The 22,486-nt window shown below is 35.3% G+C and overlaps 1 protein-coding gene across 1 annotated transcript in view; it reads left to right on the top strand.

The window, feature by feature from the left end:
* The window catches only part of CDC40 (cell division cycle 40), a 43,744-nt gene extending 21,258 nt beyond the window's left edge, over positions 1–22,486 (top strand). The window contains exons 4-15 of the mRNA XM_065911347.1: positions 399–482; positions 1,924–2,063; positions 3,303–3,399; positions 4,719–4,858; positions 5,677–5,751; positions 7,981–8,026; positions 10,053–10,154; positions 11,182–11,297; positions 11,555–11,688; positions 16,707–16,783; positions 19,365–19,509; positions 20,534–22,486. Coding sequence (XP_065767419.1) covers positions 399–482; positions 1,924–2,063; positions 3,303–3,399; positions 4,719–4,858; positions 5,677–5,751; positions 7,981–8,026; positions 10,053–10,154; positions 11,182–11,297; positions 11,555–11,688; positions 16,707–16,783; positions 19,365–19,509; positions 20,534–20,711 — 1,334 coding nt within the window. The 3' untranslated portion in view covers positions 20,712–22,486. The remainder of the gene's footprint in view (positions 1–398; positions 483–1,923; positions 2,064–3,302; positions 3,400–4,718; positions 4,859–5,676; positions 5,752–7,980; positions 8,027–10,052; positions 10,155–11,181; positions 11,298–11,554; positions 11,689–16,706; positions 16,784–19,364; positions 19,510–20,533) is intronic.

Below are 22,486 nucleotides of genomic sequence, written 5' to 3'. Positions count from 1 at the left end.
TAGAAGCATGACCCACGAAGAAGAATTGGTCCTCAGAGTATGAGTGGACAGTTGAATGTGATAAAGTGATAACACTTTTGGAGATAAGCGCAGAAAGATCCGACATAATGAAGACCTTTAAAATTATCTTGAGCAGCTTTGCCTCTCATAGGCAACTTTACAATTGAAAATTTGGTTTGCTTCTGATAGAATTATTGTTATGTACATCTTGATGATAAAAGGAGCTGTGACATTTTCAGAAAATAAGGAAGAAATAAAGTCACAAGAAGACAGACAAAAGAAGCTATTTTCAACATCTTGGGAAGGAAAATGTAAAATGAGTAAATATGCATAGAATTAAAATGAATTGTAAATGGAAAAAAAAATGGAGTCAGTAATTTGTACTTTTTTCCTTTCAGGTTATGCACTGGACCCTTCATTAGATAATCATCAAGTGTCTACTAAGTATATTGGTTCTGTAGAAGAAGCTGAAAAAAATCAAGGTAATTTATTTGAAATATTTAATGTCAAATATACATAACTATACTTATTGTTTGTAAGTTGACTTTGGAGTAGGGAAAGAACTAGCATTTAATTTAGCTCCTGATTTTTTTAAACTTGAGACAGTAGAGTGATATAGTTTAGAGCAATGTATTTAATATAGTTAGTTTAGAGCTTGCTTTTGCTCCTTACTAGGTGTGCAGCCTTGTAGGGAAAAAAAGGTAGTCATACTTATGGCAGGGAGGGTGAGTTCTTGGCACAGTGCCAACACTGTAGAAATCATTTAAGAAATGGAAATGAATGTATACCTAATTTTAGCAATTTATTTCTCAACACTAATGTAAAACTCCATTTTAACAGAGCAGAAAAAAATATCATTGTGCATATCTGTGGAAATTGCCTTTAAGGGTTGCTTTGAAGCTGAGTTTGAATATGTGTTTTAAAACATATGTTTGTGCCTGTGTTCATTTTGTACATATTTTAAGACAAAGCGTCATACTCTAAATGTTAACTTGCCACAAAGCTCATCAGCCCCTTGGAATCTTATCCATAAAATGTTGGATAGAAAAAGAATATGCTGTTTGTATGAAGGCACTTAGTAACTCTATAGCCTATATGATCAAGCTGCCTTTGGTTTATGAGCTAGATTATTGTAAAAGTAGGATTTTAACAACCTTTTGTTATAACACAGCCTAAGGGAAACTGATTTGAATTAATACAGGTAAGTTTTTCTCTTTGTTAGACCTCTACAAGTTACATCTTTATGTAGCTAGATTCTCAGTTAACAGTGAAATTTTGACCATGGCTCTGGTAAACCTTTCTTTTTCCAATTTAATGACTACACACAGCATGCCACTTTGTACTGATCAAATGAGAATCCCAACTAGAAACATCCTCTTTTCTTCCTGTTAAGATATATGATATCAGAGGTCCAGTTTAGATTGAGTTCACTTGGAAGAAATACAGATTCTTGTGAAACCTTCTTTATATTGTTGCATTATAGTATAGCGAAGCAAGTGAAGCAAGGAATAGTTATTAATGAAATTTTATCTAATTTGGCTTTAAATGATAAATTTGTTTATTCTTGCTTTCAGAGGTAAATTTTTCATTACTTAACATTATTAAATTGCTGTTTCTTTCAGAAAGTGGTAAAATCTACTGATAAAGGTCTGTGATTAATTAAAAAGATTGTGTACCATGGCAGGATTACATAGCTGACTCTTTTTTCACATATATTAGAACTTGGAAAATACTGCAGTTAAAGCAGTAGAAAGCTGCTTTGCCCAGAAGATTGCGTCTCTCTATATATAGCATGAGTCCATATGTCTGGATTCATATAGGTTTTATTTTGTGTTTTAAATAAATCTGTGAAAATGTGTGTGTGTGTGTGTAAATCTCTTTAGAAAATACCCATATTTGTGATCTTTTTTTTTTTTAATGTAGGTTTAACTGTGTTTGAAACTGGTCAGAAGAAAATAGAAAAGAGGAAAAAATTTAAAGAAAATGATGCATCTAATATTGATGGTTTCTTGGGACCATGGGCAAAATATGTGGACGAAAAAGATGTAGCCAAACCTTCAGAAGTAAGCTTTGATGTTTTTCACTGCCAGTTCAGCTGTATGCTATGTCTCAATGAAGGATATCTGTGTTAATAAATGAGGGTTCCTTAGAGAACTAAATGACTCATCAGAATTTCTCTGCCTTAGTTGACTGAGAAAATACTGTAAGATTCCTTTGTTTTTCTTTGGAATAATTTTTGTTTATATTTTTCTGATTTATTTTCTTCCATAATTTTAGCTAAAATACAGTATTGAACAATTGGTAATAAAAATCACCTTGATAATACTATTAAGGTGCCAATGTAGTTGCTTTTCTGATACCAATGTTCAGATAGTATTTACAAAATCAGCCTTTCTATGATTTTAGAATTGGTGGGTTTTATTTAATTTTTTTTTAAATTTTACCAAAGTAGTATATCTATATATATATGTTTTTCATAATATTATGATACAGCAAAGAACAAGATTAAGAGAAAATCCTGTCTTCAGGATGCTTACTTTCTAGTTCTATCTCATATCCAATTATGTCAGTAATACACATATGCTGCTCTTTATTTATTTTGACTTCTTATTTACTATAAGGATTTATTACTACCCTATTTTCCTTTTGGGCTTCCCTCATGACAAAGTCTGGTAAAAAAAAAAAAAAATATCTGCCTGCAATGCAAGAGACCCAGGTTTGATCCCTGGGTTGGGGAGATGCCCTAGAGAAGGAAATAGCAACCCACTCCAGTACTCTTGCCTGGGAAACCCCATGGACAGAGGAGCCTGGTGGGCTGCAGTTCATGGGATCACAAGAGTTGGACACTACTTAGCAACTAAACACCACCACCCACTTCCTTTTACTGCTCTTCCCGTAAAAGTTGTGTCACAAATCTATAGTCATTGCTTATGTCCTTATGACTATTAAAAGCTGTTTATGAAGAACACTGTTTACTCAAATTCACTGTATTTCTGGTATGTACTAGATTTTCTAATTACCTCATTTTTTCACTTACATAATTAGCGTTATACATTAAATTACTCCTAGCTGTTCCAGAAGGAGAGGTTTTGTATTAAATGAGTTTAAAAGTTCAAGAACACCGTGTGTTTAATGCCCTTTTGTAATCTGCCAAAGAGTTGAGATTGTTATCCTAGGAGACATACTTGCAGTTATTGCTTCACCAAAAAAGTGCACTTCCTTGTAAAGAATTTATGATCAGCAGTGGCCAGGATGGGGTTCTGGAACATCCATTTTAAAAATTCACTCCTTAATTTCCTTAGGAAGAACAAAAAGAATTGGATGAAATTACAGCAAAGAGGCAGAAGAAAGGCAAACAGGAAGAAGAGAAACCTGGAGAGGAAAAGACAATCTTACATGGTAATATGTTTTTTATGCCTCTTCTTTTTTATGATAAACTTTCAGATATTTACTTTGTTCTCTGTTCATATATTAATTGCCTTTACTAATCAGCTGCTGGGAATCGTTATATTAAGAATTGTATTGGACAGTTTGCATCCCAAAGAAATTATAGCACACTCTTCTGTGTTGTAATTAGAGATAGCCACAGATTAGTTTTTTGAAGTACTAATGAACATTTTTTTAAAGATAGATAAAGGAGATTATGGTTCACAATCTGTTCTTCCCTAAGATAAAGTTGACTCTTTCTGGCATATAACTAGTCCCCCAGTCATTTTAACCTTTTCTTTTTAACCCAAGCCAAATTTTCTCCAGGTATGATCACAGTTCATAACTGTTACTAAATTACACTTTAAAAGAATAAACTTTGTTTTTCAGATAAGTAGGTTAGAGATCTATATGCTCATACGTATTTTGATTTGCAGAAGGAAATGCATATTCACCAAAATAAATTATAAATATTCTAGACTCTACCTGATTTATTACTAACTAGTTATATTGGGGAAATGATGTAGTGGTTATCAGACTATGAAGAATAATCCAATTCAGATAGTATTGATTACTCTAATGTTATACCACTTATCAAATATATGGGTTTCATGAGGTCATATTTAGTTTTAGTTTCTCAAGTTCTCATTTTATCTCTAAGTAGTCTGTTTAGTACTGTGTGCTTACAGCCATAATAACAATAACAGCCAACATTTATTGAGTACTTATTCTGTGCAGCATACTACTAAATGCTTTGATACATATTATACTATGTCATTTAATTCTCAGATGTGACTTCATTGTAAATCTGATTGAAAGTAGAAAAGAGATTGGAAAAGGAACCTGGAAGGGCATAAAGGAGGAAAACAGGGAAAAGGATAGTTGATATACTTTTGTTTTAACTTCCTTTTAATCCTGTTTTGCTTTTGATTCTTTGCCAGTGACTCATAAGGCCCAAGTGTTATCTTTTCTTCTCTGAATAATTATACTGCAGTGGAGTCTTTTGTACACGCTGCTAAAACTGGATAAAGGAAGTAAGAGCTTATTTAAAGGTCTGATATTCTCTGGAAATTTAGGGATTCCAAAATACTACCTCTGATTGAAATAACAGCAGTGATTTCAGACAGTTAAATTTTAGCTGTTTCTTGGTCTTAACATCATCAAAATAGTATTACCTAAACTTTAATATGCAACGATATCCTTGTGAATTAAGTGTTTGTTATTTTACGAATATAGATTTCATAACTGCAGCTTTTATTTGTTCACTGCTTTCTTTTGCCTTCTTGTTTCAGTTAAAGAAATGTATGACTATCAAGGCAGGTCCTATCTTCACATACCTCAGGATGTTGGTGTTAATCTGCGGTCAACTGTGCCACCTGAGAAATGTTATCTTCCTAAAAAACAAATTCATGTGTGGTCTGGACACACAAAGGTAAACGAATTGGTTGTTTTTATTTGCTGTAATGCATTAATATAACAGTGAAGCCAGCATAAATTTTCAGCTGTTGATGTGGGACACTCAGTATATCTAGTGAAGATGTAGAGAAGAGAGAGAGAGCAGGGAAGTCATTAAAGATAAACTGGAGTCACTTTGGAGGTGCCAACACATATGAGTCACAAGTGAGTACTCAGTCTTCAGGGTCATCTGATTGGACCATGACACAGGCATTCATGGTTTGGTGTCTTACCCCCTTATGGTAGCCCGGGCCTTCGCTTCCCAGCTCCTGCCGTTATCTGCTTCCTCTTGGGCACCAACTCGGTGAGTAGTGGGCTGATACTAACACCAAAGTCTCAGTAATTTTGCCTTAGCTCTTGGGGTTATCCCACTTCAAAGATTAGACACTCCCTGCTTTATACACTATGATAATACCTAAACTAATGCAGAGACATGGCACTTGAAAACTTTGATGTTAATATTCTTTGTCATATTCACTATTCCAACTGATAATTTCCAACTCTTAGCAAAGAAAGGAACTGAGTAAAAGAAGGAAGAGGAGTGAGGGCATGAGCAACATGATTGACTAAGAATTCCCCTGGGTGAGGAAGTCACTGATGAAGGTTAGAAAAGCTTAGTGTCAATAAGGGCTGCTCTTAGAATACTTCTGAAGGTTATTCTTGGGTATGGATTTTAAAATGGAAAAAAAAACCCAGTAAATTATGTGGTTTAAAAATACACTCTCTTTCCCTTTTGTTTAATTTTAGCTGAGATTTTGAATGCTTCTGATTGATAATTGTAATACCGTTTTACAGGGTGTCAGTGCAGTCAGATTGTTTCCTCTCTCTGGCCACTTGTTGCTGTCTTGTTCCATGGACTGTAAAATTAAGGTGAGTTTTCAGTAATAGAGTAGAAGCTACAAAGCTAGTGCTACAAAGCTAGTGCTTTGGTTAAATCTATTTGGTTAATTATAAATAGATCTGAGTTTGTTAGGCAATTAGAGGCTAATTATTTTCTCTTAAGCCCTGTGAATGCAGCAGTTTATGAACTGCTTCCAAACATGTTGATTCAGATATGGCTTTGTAGTTCAATTGGCTAGGCTCTTTGTAAGCTTAGATAGCTGATTAGAACATAATCACTCACTTTAGCTTTAGGCGCATGAATATTTAATCACCAATAATGCATTTTTATAGAGGTGTTGGATATGTAACTGAGTTCATTTGTTCCTCAGTACCTTAGAGGTAGAAAGGATATGTGATAGAAATCCCATTTTTAGAGAGTAAATAATATAATTCACTCTTTTTTTCTTCCAAATGCTAGTAGCAGAATTGCTCCCAGCCTCTTCTCCCACTTTATATAGTTTTGGGAAGATCTACCTTTAGTTGATGTTCAGCAATAGTGTGTGGTAGAAAAAAAACTGAATTGCCAATACACGTGAATTTGATATGGGAAAAACCTTTTAAAAACTTAAAGCTGGTCGAATGGTTTTTATCTTTTGTATGTCTTCTGTGTCCAGATCATTATACTAGTCAATAAATATCAACCCTAAAGTGATCTTGGAAAGTTGATTCATGAAAATTTTATCCTTTGTAAATAATTCATGGGTAGTAACAATATATTAATATAAAGGTAGCATTTTTTGATGAGAGCAACAATTTAGGCATTTGTCTTGACTTAGTGGTTTAAAATGACAGGCCAGCAGTTTGGAGTAGCAAGATTCATTTCCTTTAACTTTCAATTTATAAAGACTATGTTAATTGAGATTAAAGCCTTCTATTTACCTAGTTAGAACAGCATAGAATTCAGTTGAGTTCGTGTCTAGGTACACTTTATGTACATTTATTAGGCACCTATTATGTACAAGGACCCGAGGATAAAAAATTACTTTGGCACTGTCCCTGCTCTTGCGGTGATCATTTCATTATGTTGTAAATGATCCTTGTAGAGGAGGTGTTCTGATGTCAGAGAGGAAGCATACCCCAATAGGAAGTGTGAGTAAGGGGTGGGGGGGCGGACTCAGGAAGTAGAGTATGTCTGAGAGGAGCAAACAGAATGCGTCGGCATCGTGTGTGCTGAAAACTGCAGGTTCTGTGACTGCTACAGTCTAAATCTGAGCGGCATAGAGTGACTACAGTCGTAACAGGGGACCAGGTCCAGACGTGTTTTCCTGGTGTGCTGCGGGAACCGAGGCTTTACCCTGCAGACACTGGGTGGCCAGGAAGTGCTTTCTGTTTCAGATCCCTGGCAACACTGTCCAGGACTGGATTTGAGGCAGGCAAGAATAAAGGTAGTTTCAAATTGTTGTATTAATTCACTTTCAATGTAATGAGATCTATGAGCTTGTTATATTTTAGTCTAGATCTTCATTTTCATAACAGCTTTTAGTATATGTGCTGCCAAAGCAAGCACTCATAACAGCTTTTATAATAGTTAATACTTCAGAGGAGTTAAAAAAAAAAAACTTTTCAGTACCAAAATTGTATAACATGGCAGTTTTAATAACATTTAGTTCTTTTAAAGCTAGTTTATAGTATTATATAAGTAGAAACTTTTCATCACAGAAAATGTCAAATACAGAAGAAGAAAATGAAAACTACCTGTATAAGCTCCATCTAAGTTAAGTTCTCTTAATTTCAGATTTTAAAGTGTGTATGTGTGTGTGTGTACATGCGCATGAGTATGTGTATAGTCCAGATAGTGTAACACAGACTAATAGCACCAAAAGTGAAAAAAGCAAAAAGTGACAGCGTTAGTCACTCAGAGTTGTTCGACTCTGTGGCCCCCATGGACTATAACCTGCCAGACTCCTCTGTCCATGGAATTCTCCAGGCAAGACTATTGGAATGGGTTGCCGTTCCCTTCTTCAGGGGTTCTTCCCTACCCAGAGATCAAATTCAGGTCTCCTGCATTGCAGGCAGATTCTTTACCATCTGAGGCAATAGCACCAAACAATGTGTTTTAATATGTAATGCCTTGGTTAAGTTCCCTGTACACACACAGATACGCACACACACATAGCTGGCATATGACGATTGTTAGTGGTTGAAAGTTGTCATTTTATCAAAGCCTTGTATTAAATTTAACGTTTCTATGTGTTTTGTTTTGTTTTTTTCCTCCAGCTATGGGAGGTTTATGGAGATAGGCGCTGTCTGCGAACGTTTATTGGTAATATTTCTTTTCTCTGGCTATAAATCTGTTTGGAAAGACTTTTTAAACTACAGTAACATCATCAACAGTAATTTTACTACTACTGATGTGAAGGAAAGCCTTCACAGACTTGAGTGAGTGTTGAAGAAGGGGTAAGTCTCCCATATAAACAAAGAACTAGGAAGAGAGAGCAACAGAAGCTGTAGCAGAAGTGATGTGAGAACTGCATTGAGGGAACTACTTGTACCTCAGCAATGTAAGCGTGAGGAATACAGTGAGAGGGGAGATCAGCAGTCGAGGTGGGCAGAGTGTGAGAGACCTCTGGTCTATCTAGGGGGTCTTCGGAAGCCAACAGCTGAACGCCTCTTGCAGGAAAGCATCATGATCAGATTTGAAGTTTTCAAAGATCACAATGGCAGTATAGAGGATGCTTTGATGGGGCAGGCCTAGAGGCAAGAAAATGATTTACAAAGTTATTTCATTAGTCTGGATTAGAGATGATGAGAGCCAGAACTAGAGCAGCAGAGAGAGAGGAAAGGAACAACAAAGAGTTGAAAGCAGTGGCTCTTAGTAACTAGAAGTGAGTGTAAAAAGAGTGAGGTGGAAATCTAGAGCGACTCCCAGGTGGCCGGCTGAATGGTGGTGCCATTCGTCTTAGGAAGATGATAAGGTTTCAGACTCATGGAATTTGAGCTGCTTTTGAGATATTGAGATGAAAATGTCTTGTAAGCAATTAGATAGCCAGATATTGAGCTTTGAAGAGCAAACACAGGTAAAAAGAAAAGGTTAAGAGAACTCCTTGAAGGAAAGAAGACCAAAAAGAGGACAGCTTTGTGGAAGACTTTTGGTAGATTGTCTTTGTCACATTTTGCATGAAGACTGGTTACATTTCCAAATTAACTATACTGAAATGAAACAATATTTGAATTATATTGGCTCTGTTTTTAGATTTAAGTGGGAGTCCATTCTGCATCACTTTGTTAGGATTTTAGGGCCTCACTGCACAAATAAACACTGCCCGAGATGCCAGGGCAGCCCAGAAGACTTTTGGGAAGGCTCTCGGCAGCATACAGGGAACTGAATGTCTCCTGTGTTGTAGGGTATTTGGTCCTCGTTTGTCCCCCCTGCTCTTGCTGCTTTTCACTGGAAAACTGAAAATTCCCACTTAGAAAGATGATAACAGCTCTGACCAGGACTCCTGCTGTAGGAAAGGATGCCTGCTTGCCGTTACTAGAGGTCATCAGCAGTGGTGGTGATTTAGGGCCCCTATTGACCATTTGTGCCATGCACATTTTGTACAATTGTCTTGGTCATAGTGAGAAAGTAAAAAATAGGAAAGTTTCTGCTTTCATTTAGTCACATTTTATTTACCCCTATAACTTTCAAAAAGTTGATTGGTCCAGTAAGATTGATTTCTAAGCAAAGCACCTTGAAATTAATTTATTGTCAAATGCCATTTTAAAACTAAATATAGTTAGTATTTGTTTTTAAAAAGGTTTAGTCCATGAGATGCTGGATCCATTTCTATGAAATTCAGTAATGTAATCCCAGAAATATACAATTATTAAACAGAAGCCACAATTTTCATGAACGTTGGCTTTGGGTCACTTTGCTTTCATTTCCGGCTTGGCTAGTAATTTCAGAGTGAACCTTTAAAATGTCACCAGTCATTTCTCTTTCATTGGCAATAATTGGACTGTTATGTTTCCTTAGATTCTTGACCAGTCATCAGCTTTATGTATTACATTATTAAGAGAGTGCTATGAGAGACTTTTTAAAACAAAGTTAGATCTTTTCTCTTGATTCTTACCTAAATGTTATGCATCAGACTCACCCAAGGAGCTTTTCAAAGGGAGGGAAAACACCTACATTCTGTAGCCCACACATAGCATATTCTGAGTCAGTAAATCAGGAGGTAGAATTCCAGTGATTTTGACTCACAGCATGGCTTGGAAGGCACTGTTTAATGCTGTTTTCTTATGGTGCTTATACTTTAAATGAAGACACTTCACCTCACCTCCATTTCTATTGTCTCTGCCTTTAGGTCACAGTAAAGCTGTTAGGGACATCTGCTTTAACACTGCGGGGACGCAGTTCCTCAGCGCAGCTTATGACAGGTATCTTAAGCTCTGGGACACTGAGACAGGTAAGAGCTCACTTATACTAACACATATTTACCTTAGAAATTAGCTTTTTAAAATGGAACAATGTGAGTGGTCTTCTGTGCCAAAATGGTACCTTCTCTAACTGCTGATTCTGTCATTGGCTGTCAGCTAATACCACAAAATGTTGATAAAGTTGAAACTGAGCTGTAAAAGTAGCTCTTTCAGTACGAAATTCCTTTCCACGATATACAGTTTATAAAGCAAATACATTGGTAGATAAGGAAAGTTGAAATTTTCCATAGACTGTTTAATTGATCTTTAGGTTATCCTCTACATAACCTACCATGCTGCACTGTATAATAATAGACGCACAATAAATACACGATGAACAGAATTAAATTTAATTGCCCCAACTGGTTAAAATGTAGGTCTAAACTTCCATGGGCAGATTGGTTTTATATATTCGCAGACATATTGATTACATTAGCACATTATGGCTAGTATAATTTTATATAATCAGAGAACCATCTTTCATCGTACTGAGTTTTAAGGATAAAGAAAATAGCTAATAGTTATTGAACACTGTTTACCAAGCATTATACTAAGCCCTTATATGCAGTATCTTGTTCAGCCCTAACAATATCACTCACTATGAATTTAAATACTACTATTGTTATGGATGAGGAAACTGAGGCTTAAGAGATAACTTTTCCAGGGTTACGCAGCTAGTAATGGTCAAATTGGATTTAAACCAAGGTCTTTGTAATGCTAAACCCCATACTCTTAACTTCTTTGACAGTGGTCCTCAACTCTTTACTCCATGTTTTAATTACCTGGAGAGTTTTATCTGCTCTGCACTTGATGATACAGATTTACTTTTGAAAATATTATTTTTAATCATTAAAAATTCATGAAAAGGAACAATGCAGTTTGCAGTAAAGAACAAACAGGCTGCCATTTCTCCAAATTTATTAGGAAATGATCTCTTATCTCTAGATCTTAATTCCGGGGTTGTCTTTAAATGGTCAAATTTACTTTACCTACTTTAACTTGGGTCTTTGGTTTTAGGACAGTGTATATCAAGATTTACAAACCGAAAAGTGCCCTATTGTGTCAAATTTAATCCTGATGAAGATAAGCAAAATCTCTTTGTGGCTGGGATGTCTGATAAGAAGATTGTGCAAGTAAGTCTTTTCACAATATTTTTATTAAGATTCCTGAGCTTTACATTGTATCAGGGACTGAAATAAGGAATATTAACTTGTTTAATGTTTGCTGCTTTTAGGGTCTGCTGATGCTCTAGTCTTAGCAGAAAGCAGTAAATGTATAAAAAGATGATATTGGAGATCTCTTTTCCTTCTCCATTTATCATGATTATGACCTTTGTTTTCATAAATCTGCTCTACGTCTATCTTTGCCCTTTCCCTTATTTGATATACAGTGGGACATTCGAAGTGGAGAAATTGTGCAGGAATATGATCGGCATTTGGGAGCTGTCAACACCATTGTTTTTGTCGACGAGAATAGGAGATTTGTAAGCACATCTGATGATAAGAGCCTAAGAGTTTGGGAATGGTAAGTTTTTATCAGTAAAAATCTGATTTATATAAAGCAAACAACTTGAAATTTTGTAGCCAAAGAGAAAGCCTGATAATACATAACAATCTGAATATTTTCACAACTGTGATCTCTGGCCTGTCGATCAAACTGGTTTAACTATTAAAGTGTCCAGAGAATGAAAATTAAAGTTTAAGCATGCTACTTTTCATAGTCTTTAGATAACCTATCTAAAGAATATGTATTTTGAGTCATTTTTCTTATACTAGTTAAAAGCTTATATAGTGCTGTCTTACATTCTGTATTAGGTATTTTATTCATCTTTGCAAAAAGTAGGGATGACAAACATATAGATTGTATTGCTTATGCTAGGGATTGAGTATAAGATCCTATCATTAGAAAATAAGAAACTATTTTAAAATCTCTTGATTTTTTTAAACATCTGCATTTTGATTATTCAAAAAATTGCCCCCAGTCATCATCCTTATGTCCTGCTGTTCATAGCCTATAATGGTAGAATACAAATGTTTTACTTGTAGAGTATAATCAGAATATATTGGTTAATTATGCTTTCCTAGAGGGAAAAAAAAAAACACTTTTCTGAAGTCAATAAATAATAATGTCACTAAGTGCCTATCATAGATCATGTTTTATAATTGATTTTCAAAGTACTACATAGTAATCTTTTTGTCAGAGTGAATGTTTGGTTGGAACCCAGATTGTTTTTATAGTTACTTGTAAGACATGGCTGAACTGTGGCTACAGCCTTCAGGGACTAGAAAGTGTCTTTCTACCCCCAGAAGTTGTTCCGCTGTAGGAAGTAAGATGTCTTAAACTACAGGCATCAGCTTCCTCCCGAAACTGAGTCTGTTTGGGGACCTGTGAAAAGTAAAAATTAGTCGCTCAGCCATGTCGGACTCTGCGATCCCATGGACTGTAGCCCACCAGACTCCTCTGTCCATGGGGATTCTCCAGGCAAGAACAATGGAGTGGGTTGCCATTTCCTTCTCCAGGGGATCAAACCTGGGTCTCCTGCACCGCAGACAGATTCTTCACCGTCTGAGCCACCAGAGAAGGACCTGAGAACATCCCCACACACATCAGGGGACAGTTTGGGTAATTGAAGATTTAATATAATTTAGCTGCAGTTTCTCCCACACTCCCTCCACGTTACCTCCAATTAATGGAGAGTTGACTACCATATACATAGTCTTCGCATTATTCTTAAAATCTTAGCATTATTCTTAAGGTCCATGATTTGAGACTGTCTTTTAACTAAGATCTTTCCTACTTCAGAAATGATGTTACATGCTGAGGACCTGATTAAGACATCATTTCATATGGGCCACCTTAGACCATTTGTACAACAAAGTACTTAGTTTAGCATACATAAAACTGTTTTGTTTTTATGTATTCTAACAGTTTGATTATACTTAAACTTTCAGGTGTTTGTATCTTCAGATGGTATTTTCAGCTTCATTTGAAAATGTGAAGTAGTAAATTGTTAACTGTTTAAATGATACACACCAGTTAAAGGGCTTTTAGAACACTTGTGAGTGTTTCCTAAATTAGAGCATTGGTCAGCAAAATATTTTGATTAAATTAAATGGTAACAGGCGTTTTTTTCCTTCTCAGAGCTTAAGAAATACTCCTAAGAGTCAAAATACTGTTTCATTATGAATGATGACATCCTGTAGATTTCAGTTCAATTCTCACTTGCTATTAGAACCTTCCTAACCAATCCTCACATGAGATGAGGTGCCTCTTCTCTATCATCCCACACAAACAACCCTTCGCTTCCAAAAGCTTTTTATTAATAGTGCTTGCTTATTTATTCCTCTTCTCTGACAAGCTCCTTTCTTTCTTACGGGGTGTGGGGTATATATGTATTTTTTAAGTACAGTTGATTTACAATGTTGTATCCCGACGAGTTCTTAACCATGAGACTAAGAACTGCCTCAACTCTCCATCTGTCTCCACCACCAGCACAATGCCTGGCACACAGACTAGATATCTAAAAAAATCATTATTGTCATAATTATTAATGATGTTACTTTTATTGAGCTCTTTCTGTGTCCCAGACACACTAAGCATTTTGCCTAAACTATTTTATTTAATGGGCAAGTAATCTTATGAGACAGCTATATTTGCTTTTCCTGTTTTATAGATAAGAAAACTGAGATACATTAGGTAGTCTACCCAAGTTCCCATGAAACTTGAAAGGGCCAGAATTTAAACTCAGATCAAGCTAGTTCTAGAGATTTTCCTTTCTGTTTTTCTCACCAGTTTTATTGAGGTATTAATAAAATTATAATGTATTTAAAGTGTACAACATAATGATTCGATATACATATACAGTGTGAAAGAATTAATTAGCTCTTTCACACTGAGTTAATTAACATATCCATCACCTCACATATTTACTTTTTGTTTTGTGACAACACTTAGTGTGTACTGTCCTAGCAAATTTCAGTTATGCAGTACAGTGTTATCAACAATAGCCACCATGGCATACATTAGAACATCAGACCTTATTCATCTTACAGCTAAGGGTGTGCACCCTTTTGCTTGCTTTGCCTAATTTACTACTCACCCCTCCACCCATCCCCTGGCAGCCACCATCTACTGTCTTATTTCTATGAGTTTGACGTTATTTTTTTTAAAGATTGTACAAATAAGTGATACCATATAGTATGTGTCTGTCTCTGTCTGACTTATTTCACTTAGCATAATATCCATCCTCCTGGTTTATCCAAAGGAAAGTTGGTTTTCTTAAACAGTATCATACAAACTAAGACTATTACACAGTTTTAAAGGAGAACAGGAGATGTAATTAGATATTCAGCATCCTGTGGTATCCTATTGCATGAGCTGTCATAGGCATGTTTTCTACCAAAGGCATTTATTTTTGTTATAATGTTTTTAAAAGAAAATTTCAGAGGTTGGCACTATTCTTTTATCTTTAAAATGTCATACATTTTTGTTAGGGTTTTTTTTTATAATTTCATTTCCAGGCTGAAAAGTACTTGTAACACGCTGTGCTGTGCTGTGGTTGGTCACTCAGTCGTGTCCGACCCTTTGCAGCCCCATGGACTGTGGCCCGCCAGGCTCCTCTGTCCATGGGGATTCTCCAGGCAAGAATACTGGAGTGGGTTGCCATGCCCTCCTCTAGGGGATCTTCCCAACCCAGGGATTGAACCCAGGTCTCCCACATTGCAGGCGGATTCTTTACCAGCTGAGCTACCAGGGAAGCCCTATTTGTGGCATATTACAAGCTTATTATACTGATTTATAATTTCTAATTAGAATATAATATTATTAAATAGAACTATACCTAGCATTTTTACTAGTAATTATGAAGTTCATAGGTGTTCAGATTCTTTATATAGAGAATCTCTTGTAGAGCTCATTGTATCAAGAGTCCTTGAAATAAGGGATCTGTTTAAATTTTTTTGTTTACTTTTCATAAAACATGGGTTGATAATGAACCTGAAGTATTGTTAATTTAATTTACAAAATGCTCTTATTTTTTAAAATCATGTTATAAAATTATCAACTACTAATAATAAATATGAGAAGGGAAAAGCAGTTGAACCTTTTTAAGATTGAAGCTCGTCTCAATATATTTGGATCATTTTGAAGTCACTTCTCACTGTTATTTAGAGGTATAAAGGGTTTGAGATTTGATAAATCTTACTGTTCCTCAGGTTATCCCAGAAAATGTTTTCCTCCAACAAAGACTGTGATGGAAGTTTTTTCTAATTGTTTACTTCTTCTGGGGTGATAGATGGATACAGAAGATCCTTACTTAAAAGGCATATTATTATTATTGTCATTGTTGTTTTCTAATTAATCAGTCTTTGAACTTGAACCATAGTTTGAAATTGAAATTGGTGCTTTATATTCTGTATTATTGGAGAAGGCAATGGCAACCCACTCCAGTACTCTTGCCTGGAAAATCCCATGGACGGAGGAGCTTGGTAGGCTGCAGTCCATGGAGTTGCTAAGAGTTGGACACGACTGAGGGACTTCACTATCACTTTTCACTTTCATGCATTGGAGAAGGAAATGGCAACCCACCCAGTGTTCTTGCCTGGAGAATCCCAGGGACGGGGGAGCCTGGTGGACTGTCATCTATGAGGTTGCACAGAGTCAGACACGACTGAAGCGACTTAGCAGCAGCAGCAACTTTCTGTATTATTCATCAGATTTCATTCCCCACACATTACTCTACAAAAAAACCATTTCTGATGTCTCATGAAAAGCAGCAAGATCAAAATCCTTCAGAACCAGTGAAATTTTTTTTATTATTATCATCATGGAGAGTATTAAAAATGAAAAGACACTTAGAACTTTGGATGGTTTTCGATTTAGGTGACTAGTTTTGAATTTTTGTTGTTTTCATTTTATTCTTTTTTATTTTGTAATTATTCTTTTATTCTCACAAGAAAAAATGTTTAATGTTTTTTCTCCTACACTGTATACATTTGGAATACTTTACATGTAGGCTGAAAATAGATGTCCAGGTGCTTAATCTGCCAGAAATTATGAGATTTCTGGATGGGTTTGACCTGCTTGAAATCCCTGTACAGCTTGCCTACCATCTACTTGCATTGCTGAAGGCTCTTTAGCACTTGAACCTGCTTGCAGAGTGCCAAGTTATGGTTGATTGGCAGGTAAAAGAATACTTCCCTGCAGGCTTGCCTCAGACATTCTTGCTTCTGTCTACCATGGTACATTTTTAGATGAGTTCATTATTAAAGGACTTACAATAACAGATTATTTTTTAACATAAAGAGCAAAGTTAAAATCAAATAGCGGTAGAAAACTAAATCACTGACACTTGTAATTATCATGGAAAGTCATTTGTATAAGTAAAAGCTTTATAATAATAGAATGTCATTTTGTGGTTTTCCTTTCTCCAGGAAGTTTCATCAAACTTGATAATTTCAAGAGCATCTCTTTTGTTTCAGAGATTATTCTTCTAAAAGTACTGTTAAAAGTTACTATTCTGACATGTTATTTTTAATTTTTAGGGATATCCCTGTGGATTTCAAGTATATAGCAGAACCCAGTATGCACTCAATGCCTGCAGTGACTTTGTCTCCAAATGGTGAGTTAGTAGATACAGTGTTTTTAAATGAGCTTCTAAGACACTGTGTGATTTCTGTTTTCAAAAGAGCCTTGGCCATTCCCTCCTAGGGAAAGTCTGTCACAGTGCCATACTTGTATAATAGAAATAATCACTGATTTTCATTTATGAGTCACCTCACCCATTCTCTTGTTTTTTTTTTTTAAAAAGGTAAAAATAAAAGAAGCAATGATTTGCAACATTACCCGAGCATCTAAGGATTTCCATCTGAGAATCAGGGTTGTTTTTTTTTAATAATTCTTCCAACAGAATCATGTTCAGCAACTCATTTGGTGATTTACTATGAGCTCTTTTTCTTTTGGGGAATAGGTAATTTTGTTCTGGGTCCTTATATGAGAACACCTTACCAATTCACCTGAGAAAGATTTTCTCAGGCAAAAATTAAAAAGATAAGTCTGCTTAATACTGTTTTCTATTCAGCAATTCATTGCCTTTTAAGTACAAGTACTACAGATATACTGATATAATTTTACATGAGGATATTAAAGTGGAGGACCCGATGTTTGGGCAGCATGGTCAGCAAAGCCACTGTCAGCTCATGTACCTGCTGTGAAAGTAGAGCAAGGACGAGGGAGCAAGAAAGAGTTTGCTCTTCCAGTCGAAGCATCTACCATAGGCAAATCTGTGGACACTTGTCAAGTGTCCTATGATTTTTATGAGAAGAACAACCTCACAGGGTGCTGTTCTGATAATTACCATATTGTATACAGTCACATTTGTGCACCTACATTTCATACAGTGTATTTTTAAACCGTCCGTCACCAATACTGTGCCCATCTTGAACAAAGCCACTTACCTAGTCTGACTGTGATCATTGTTAGGGTCATCCTTTATCATGTCTATAATATATAGGATGCAAAGATACTGCAGTTTAGACGCTAGTGGTTTTGGTGAATCCTGGGGAGATAAAAGCACTGTGGCCCAAATCAAAAAAATGGGCAGAAGACCTAAATAGACATTTTTCCAAACAAGGCATGCAGATGACCAATAGGCACATTAGAAGATGCTCTTCATCACTAACTCTTTGGGCACTGCAAATCAAAAGCTATAGTGGGGTACTACCTCACACCAATCAGAATGGATGTCATTAATAAGTCTATAAATAAATGCTAGAGAGGGTATGGAGGAAAGGGGACTCTTACACTATTAGTGGGAATGTAAATTGGTGTAGCCACTTGGAAAACAGTATGAAGTTTCCTCAAAAAGCTAAAAATAGAGCTGCTATATGATTCAGCAGCGCCACTCCTGGTCATATACCCAGACAAAACTATATTTTGCAAAGATTCATGCACCCCTGTGTTCATGGCTGCACAATTCCCAAGGCATGGAAACAGCCTAAATGTCCATTGACAGATGAATGAATAAAGAAGATGTAGTACTATATACAGTGGAATACTACTCAGCCATAAAAAGGAATGAAATAATGCTATTGCACAGAATGGATGGACCTACATACTGTCATGGGCTTCCTTGGTGGCTCAGTGCAAGTTCAGACTCTGTCAGAAAGAACCCCTGTAGGAGGAAATAGCAACCCACTCCCATATTCTTGTCTGGGAAATCCCATGGACAGAGTAGCTTAGTGGGCTGCAGTTCAAGGGGTTTCAGAAAGAGTTGGACATGACTTAGTGACTAAATAACAACAGAGATTATCATACTAAGTGGAGTAGGTCAGAAAGAGATAGACTAATACCATATGATATCACACATATGTGAAATCTAAAATAGAACACAAATGAATATATATATAAAACAAAAACATATTTTCAGGTATAGGGAACATACTTGTGGTTGCCAAGGGGCATGGGGGAGGGTGTGGGCGTTTGGGATTAGCAAATACAAGCTATTATATATAGAATGGATAAACAATAAGGTCCTCTATATAGCACAGGGAACTATATTCAATATCTTTGATAAACCATAATGGAAAAGAATATGTGTATATCAGTCAGTTTGCTATATAGCAGAAATTAAATGCTACATTGTAAATCAACTATTACTTCAATAAAACTTTAAAAAGCATTGTGTTACTACAGCATTACTAAAATTACTAAAAGTGTTTTACTAAATTTTTTTTTTACTAAAGTTACTAAAGATTGTTTTGATCATATCTTTGTACAGTTTTATTTAATAATCCTAGGCTTTCTCACCTGGAGTTCATCTTTCCTCTTTCCGTAGTTAACACAAATAGTCTTTTTCTCTCCATGGTTCTATTATTTATTACAAATTCATTTTATTTCATAGTTTTGTTTTATTAATGCTAAACTCGGAGTTTTTGTATATCCTTATTTAAACAGAAGAAAGCTTTTCTAGGAAAAATGCTAAATGATACAAGATTTTATGAGCAAAATCCCTTACTCTGTAAAATACAAATATTTCTCACTTTCAATAAATCTGTAACACTTCACAGGCAGTATGGTAAATTTATTTCCTATTGTTATATAGTAGTTGGGAACAAAATAATATTAATGACTGAACCTACTTAAATAAAAGTCTTTAAAATTTTCAGTCTTCCTCTAAAATGTCTCATTTATTGAATTTACAGGGAAATGGCTAGCGTGCCAATCAATGGACAACCAAATCTTAATTTTTGGAGCACAGAACAGATTTAGATTGAATAAGAAGAAAATTTTTAAGGGCCATATGGTAGCAGGCTATGCTTGTCAAGTAGACTTTTCACCAGACATGAGGTAAGTTTAAACTTTCTCATTTATTCCCATATTCATATATGATGATATAAACTACTACTATACAAATAGCAACACTATACAAATCACTTTTATATATGTAATTGTATGAGAATTGTTCAGATTGTCTAAATGCCAGATAAAAAACAAGAACAAATTAAGACAGTTATATTTGGCACTTCTTTTTATTTTAAGTTCTTCAGTATATCTCTCTACATTAGTTAGTTAGTTCTGTGCCCTTTAAGCACATAATGAGTCCCTGTCCATATAGGCAGCGTCTTTCCTTCTGCTTTTCTAAGCAAGGCTGTGAGGACTATAAGCACTATATTGCTGTGATTTAATGAGCACCAGAGGAATTAATCCTGTATTGTGGGGTTGAAGTTAACAACGTCACTACAGCTTTTCTGTGCTAAAACCTCAAATCCAGCTTCTGAATGTTTCTCAGTCACACTAGATTTTTGAAGCCTAGAGCCTTTCTAAGAGTGAAATTCTGTATTCATTCCACTGTTGTTAGCTAAAATATATGGGTATCACTTATTCAGAAATTCCTGTAACCTTGTATGTTTAGCCTGGTAATTAGCACTTAGACTCCTACCTCTGAATGAGTCTTTGACATATTCAGAAGCTTTTGGCGCCAAAAATAATTACAAAGATGGTAGAGTCTACTCCAGTTGAATGGGTCTACCTGTGTTTGCATGGTTTACATGTGTGTGAAATTGACCCCCTTACACTGCTTCTGACTGTCTTAGAGAGTGATTGTGATACTGCATTCACTGTGGCCCATGGGTCTCCCAGTTTTCCAAGTTGAAAATAATTTTTCTCTCTAAGACTGGTCACTCAATGGGGAGGTTTTTTGATAGAAGATTAAATTATAGACTGCTTTATATACTACCTTATTATTCAAGTATTATACAGTCACATTGATTTTTTTTATGTTAGAGTAAGAAATATAAACTCTCTGTTCCTCATCTTGTTTACCATTTTAAGGTACTTGAATTATTTGAATTTATTTTTCTTCTCATTACAGCTATGTGATTTCAGGAGATGGAAATGGAAAGTTAAATATCTGGGACTGGAAGACCACAAAACTCTACAGTAGATTTAAAGCTCATGATAAAGTGTGTATAGGTGCAGTGTGGCATCCTCATGAAACATCTAAAGTCATAACTTGTGGTTGGGATGGTCTCATTAAATTGTGGGATTAATGGGATTAATCCTTAAACTATCTAGGATCATTTTTGATCCAATATCATATTTAACTATTTAATTATTAAAGGTGTTGGATGACAACTTGATTTACAGGTTATGATTTTCTTACACGGCCTTATGAAAAAGTTTAACCATTGTTTAAAAAAAAACTGTAAATTTGGCCCATATAATTTCATTAGCAACTTCGTTTTGTTCTTTATAGGTGTTATTATACGAGAATGACCATTGACTTAACATTTGACAAGTGGTTATTATTGGCAGGTGGTTTGGGTTTACCCCCATGATGTACTAAAAGGATCTTTTTGGAGCTGAGAAGGAATCCCTAGTGGATTACCTCTTCAACAGAAAGGAAAGAACAGGGATGATATGATTTAATGTGAATCTGAAAGGATAAAAACCACCCACAATTACTGTTCCTATTATTTTCCATGGGTCAATTCTAATCTTTTGGATTCAGGAGTTCCATTATTTTTTTTATTACTTATGTAGTGTCTGTTTAGTTGTAAGCCAGCAATCTTCTCTGACTTGAGCATCCCTCTAATTGTTAAACAGTGTAAAATAAAAATCAGTCCAGAGTTCTTTCCTTGGCTCTCTTCTTGATCAGTATAGACAAGACTATATATAAGCAGAGAATCACATTATTTTTGAAAATGGAACTCAAGAGAAGGAATTGTATTTGTATTTACTGTCCAGTAAGAACCTGGCTACACTTTCAGAAATCAGTGTCTCCTAGGTCACTGTTTCACAGACGTTACTATTGAAATACTCCTCATAGGAGATTGGATGTGAGAACATAGTTCAAAATGTCAGCTTGTAATTTCTTTGAAGCTGTATGTTTTATTTAAAACTAATCTGATTTTGCTTATGCATATATTCAATATAACTTTTTAAGATTAGAAAAATGTTACACTTCTTTCCAAATCTTTGGGTAAAATTGACACTCTGGGAAGATGACTAGGGTTCCTAATTTGAGAAGCAGGGACTGTGATTGGTTTAAAAAAAATTTTTTTTTTAAACTTCAGATTGTGAAATCAAGATAGCTTCTTAAACATAGTAGCTAATAGCACTTTAGTTTGACAAGCCATTTCTCCTTTTTTTTTTTTTTTTTCTTTTTTCCAAATCTATGTCAGATGTTTGAATGTAGTGTGAAGTATTTCAGTGCCATCCTATAAAAGATTGGCTCAAAGCTGCTCAGACTGCTGACTTGGAGACCAGAATCTTGTTGAGTGTTGATATCTCAGGACCATTAGCTCTGAGTCCTGTGCTACCAAGAGCAGTTCATGCTCCATGCCCTTTGAACTTCCATTTTTAAACATTAAAATTTAAAAAGACCTGGTATAGATGACCAGGTGCTATAGCCACATATAAATTTCAAGTAAGAAAATAAAGAGAAAAGTGGTAGAAGTATATTTTGGACACAGCACTCAAAGAAATAATACACTGCCTTGCCACTGCCATTTCTATATCTTGATCTGCTGGGAAAGGTGACTGCCATTTCCTGAACAGGAAAAAATTCAATCAGAAGCTTTTCTGTAGTCCCAACCACTGGTTTTAACAAATGTGAATTATTGAAATGTGATGGGACAAAGAATTAATCATACATTTGAACTGTCTTGTTCAGGACCAGTATTATGTATGTTACAAATCATAACTTCTAAATCTGGGTTTATTTTATTGTGTTTTTAACTGTTTCTAAACTAAGGAACTGTATATAAAAGTTGTCTTTTTTTTAAAAAAGATGGTATTTTTAAATAAAGCATTTTTGTAGAAA

Source organism: Muntiacus reevesi, chromosome 19, assembly GCF_963930625.1.
Source record: "Muntiacus reevesi chromosome 19, mMunRee1.1, whole genome shotgun sequence".
In the NCBI taxonomy this organism is placed as follows: Eukaryota; Metazoa; Chordata; class Mammalia; order Artiodactyla; family Cervidae; genus Muntiacus; species Muntiacus reevesi.
The sequence above is the reverse complement of the archived record's forward strand: the minus strand, read 5'-3'. Positions and strand labels throughout refer to the sequence as shown.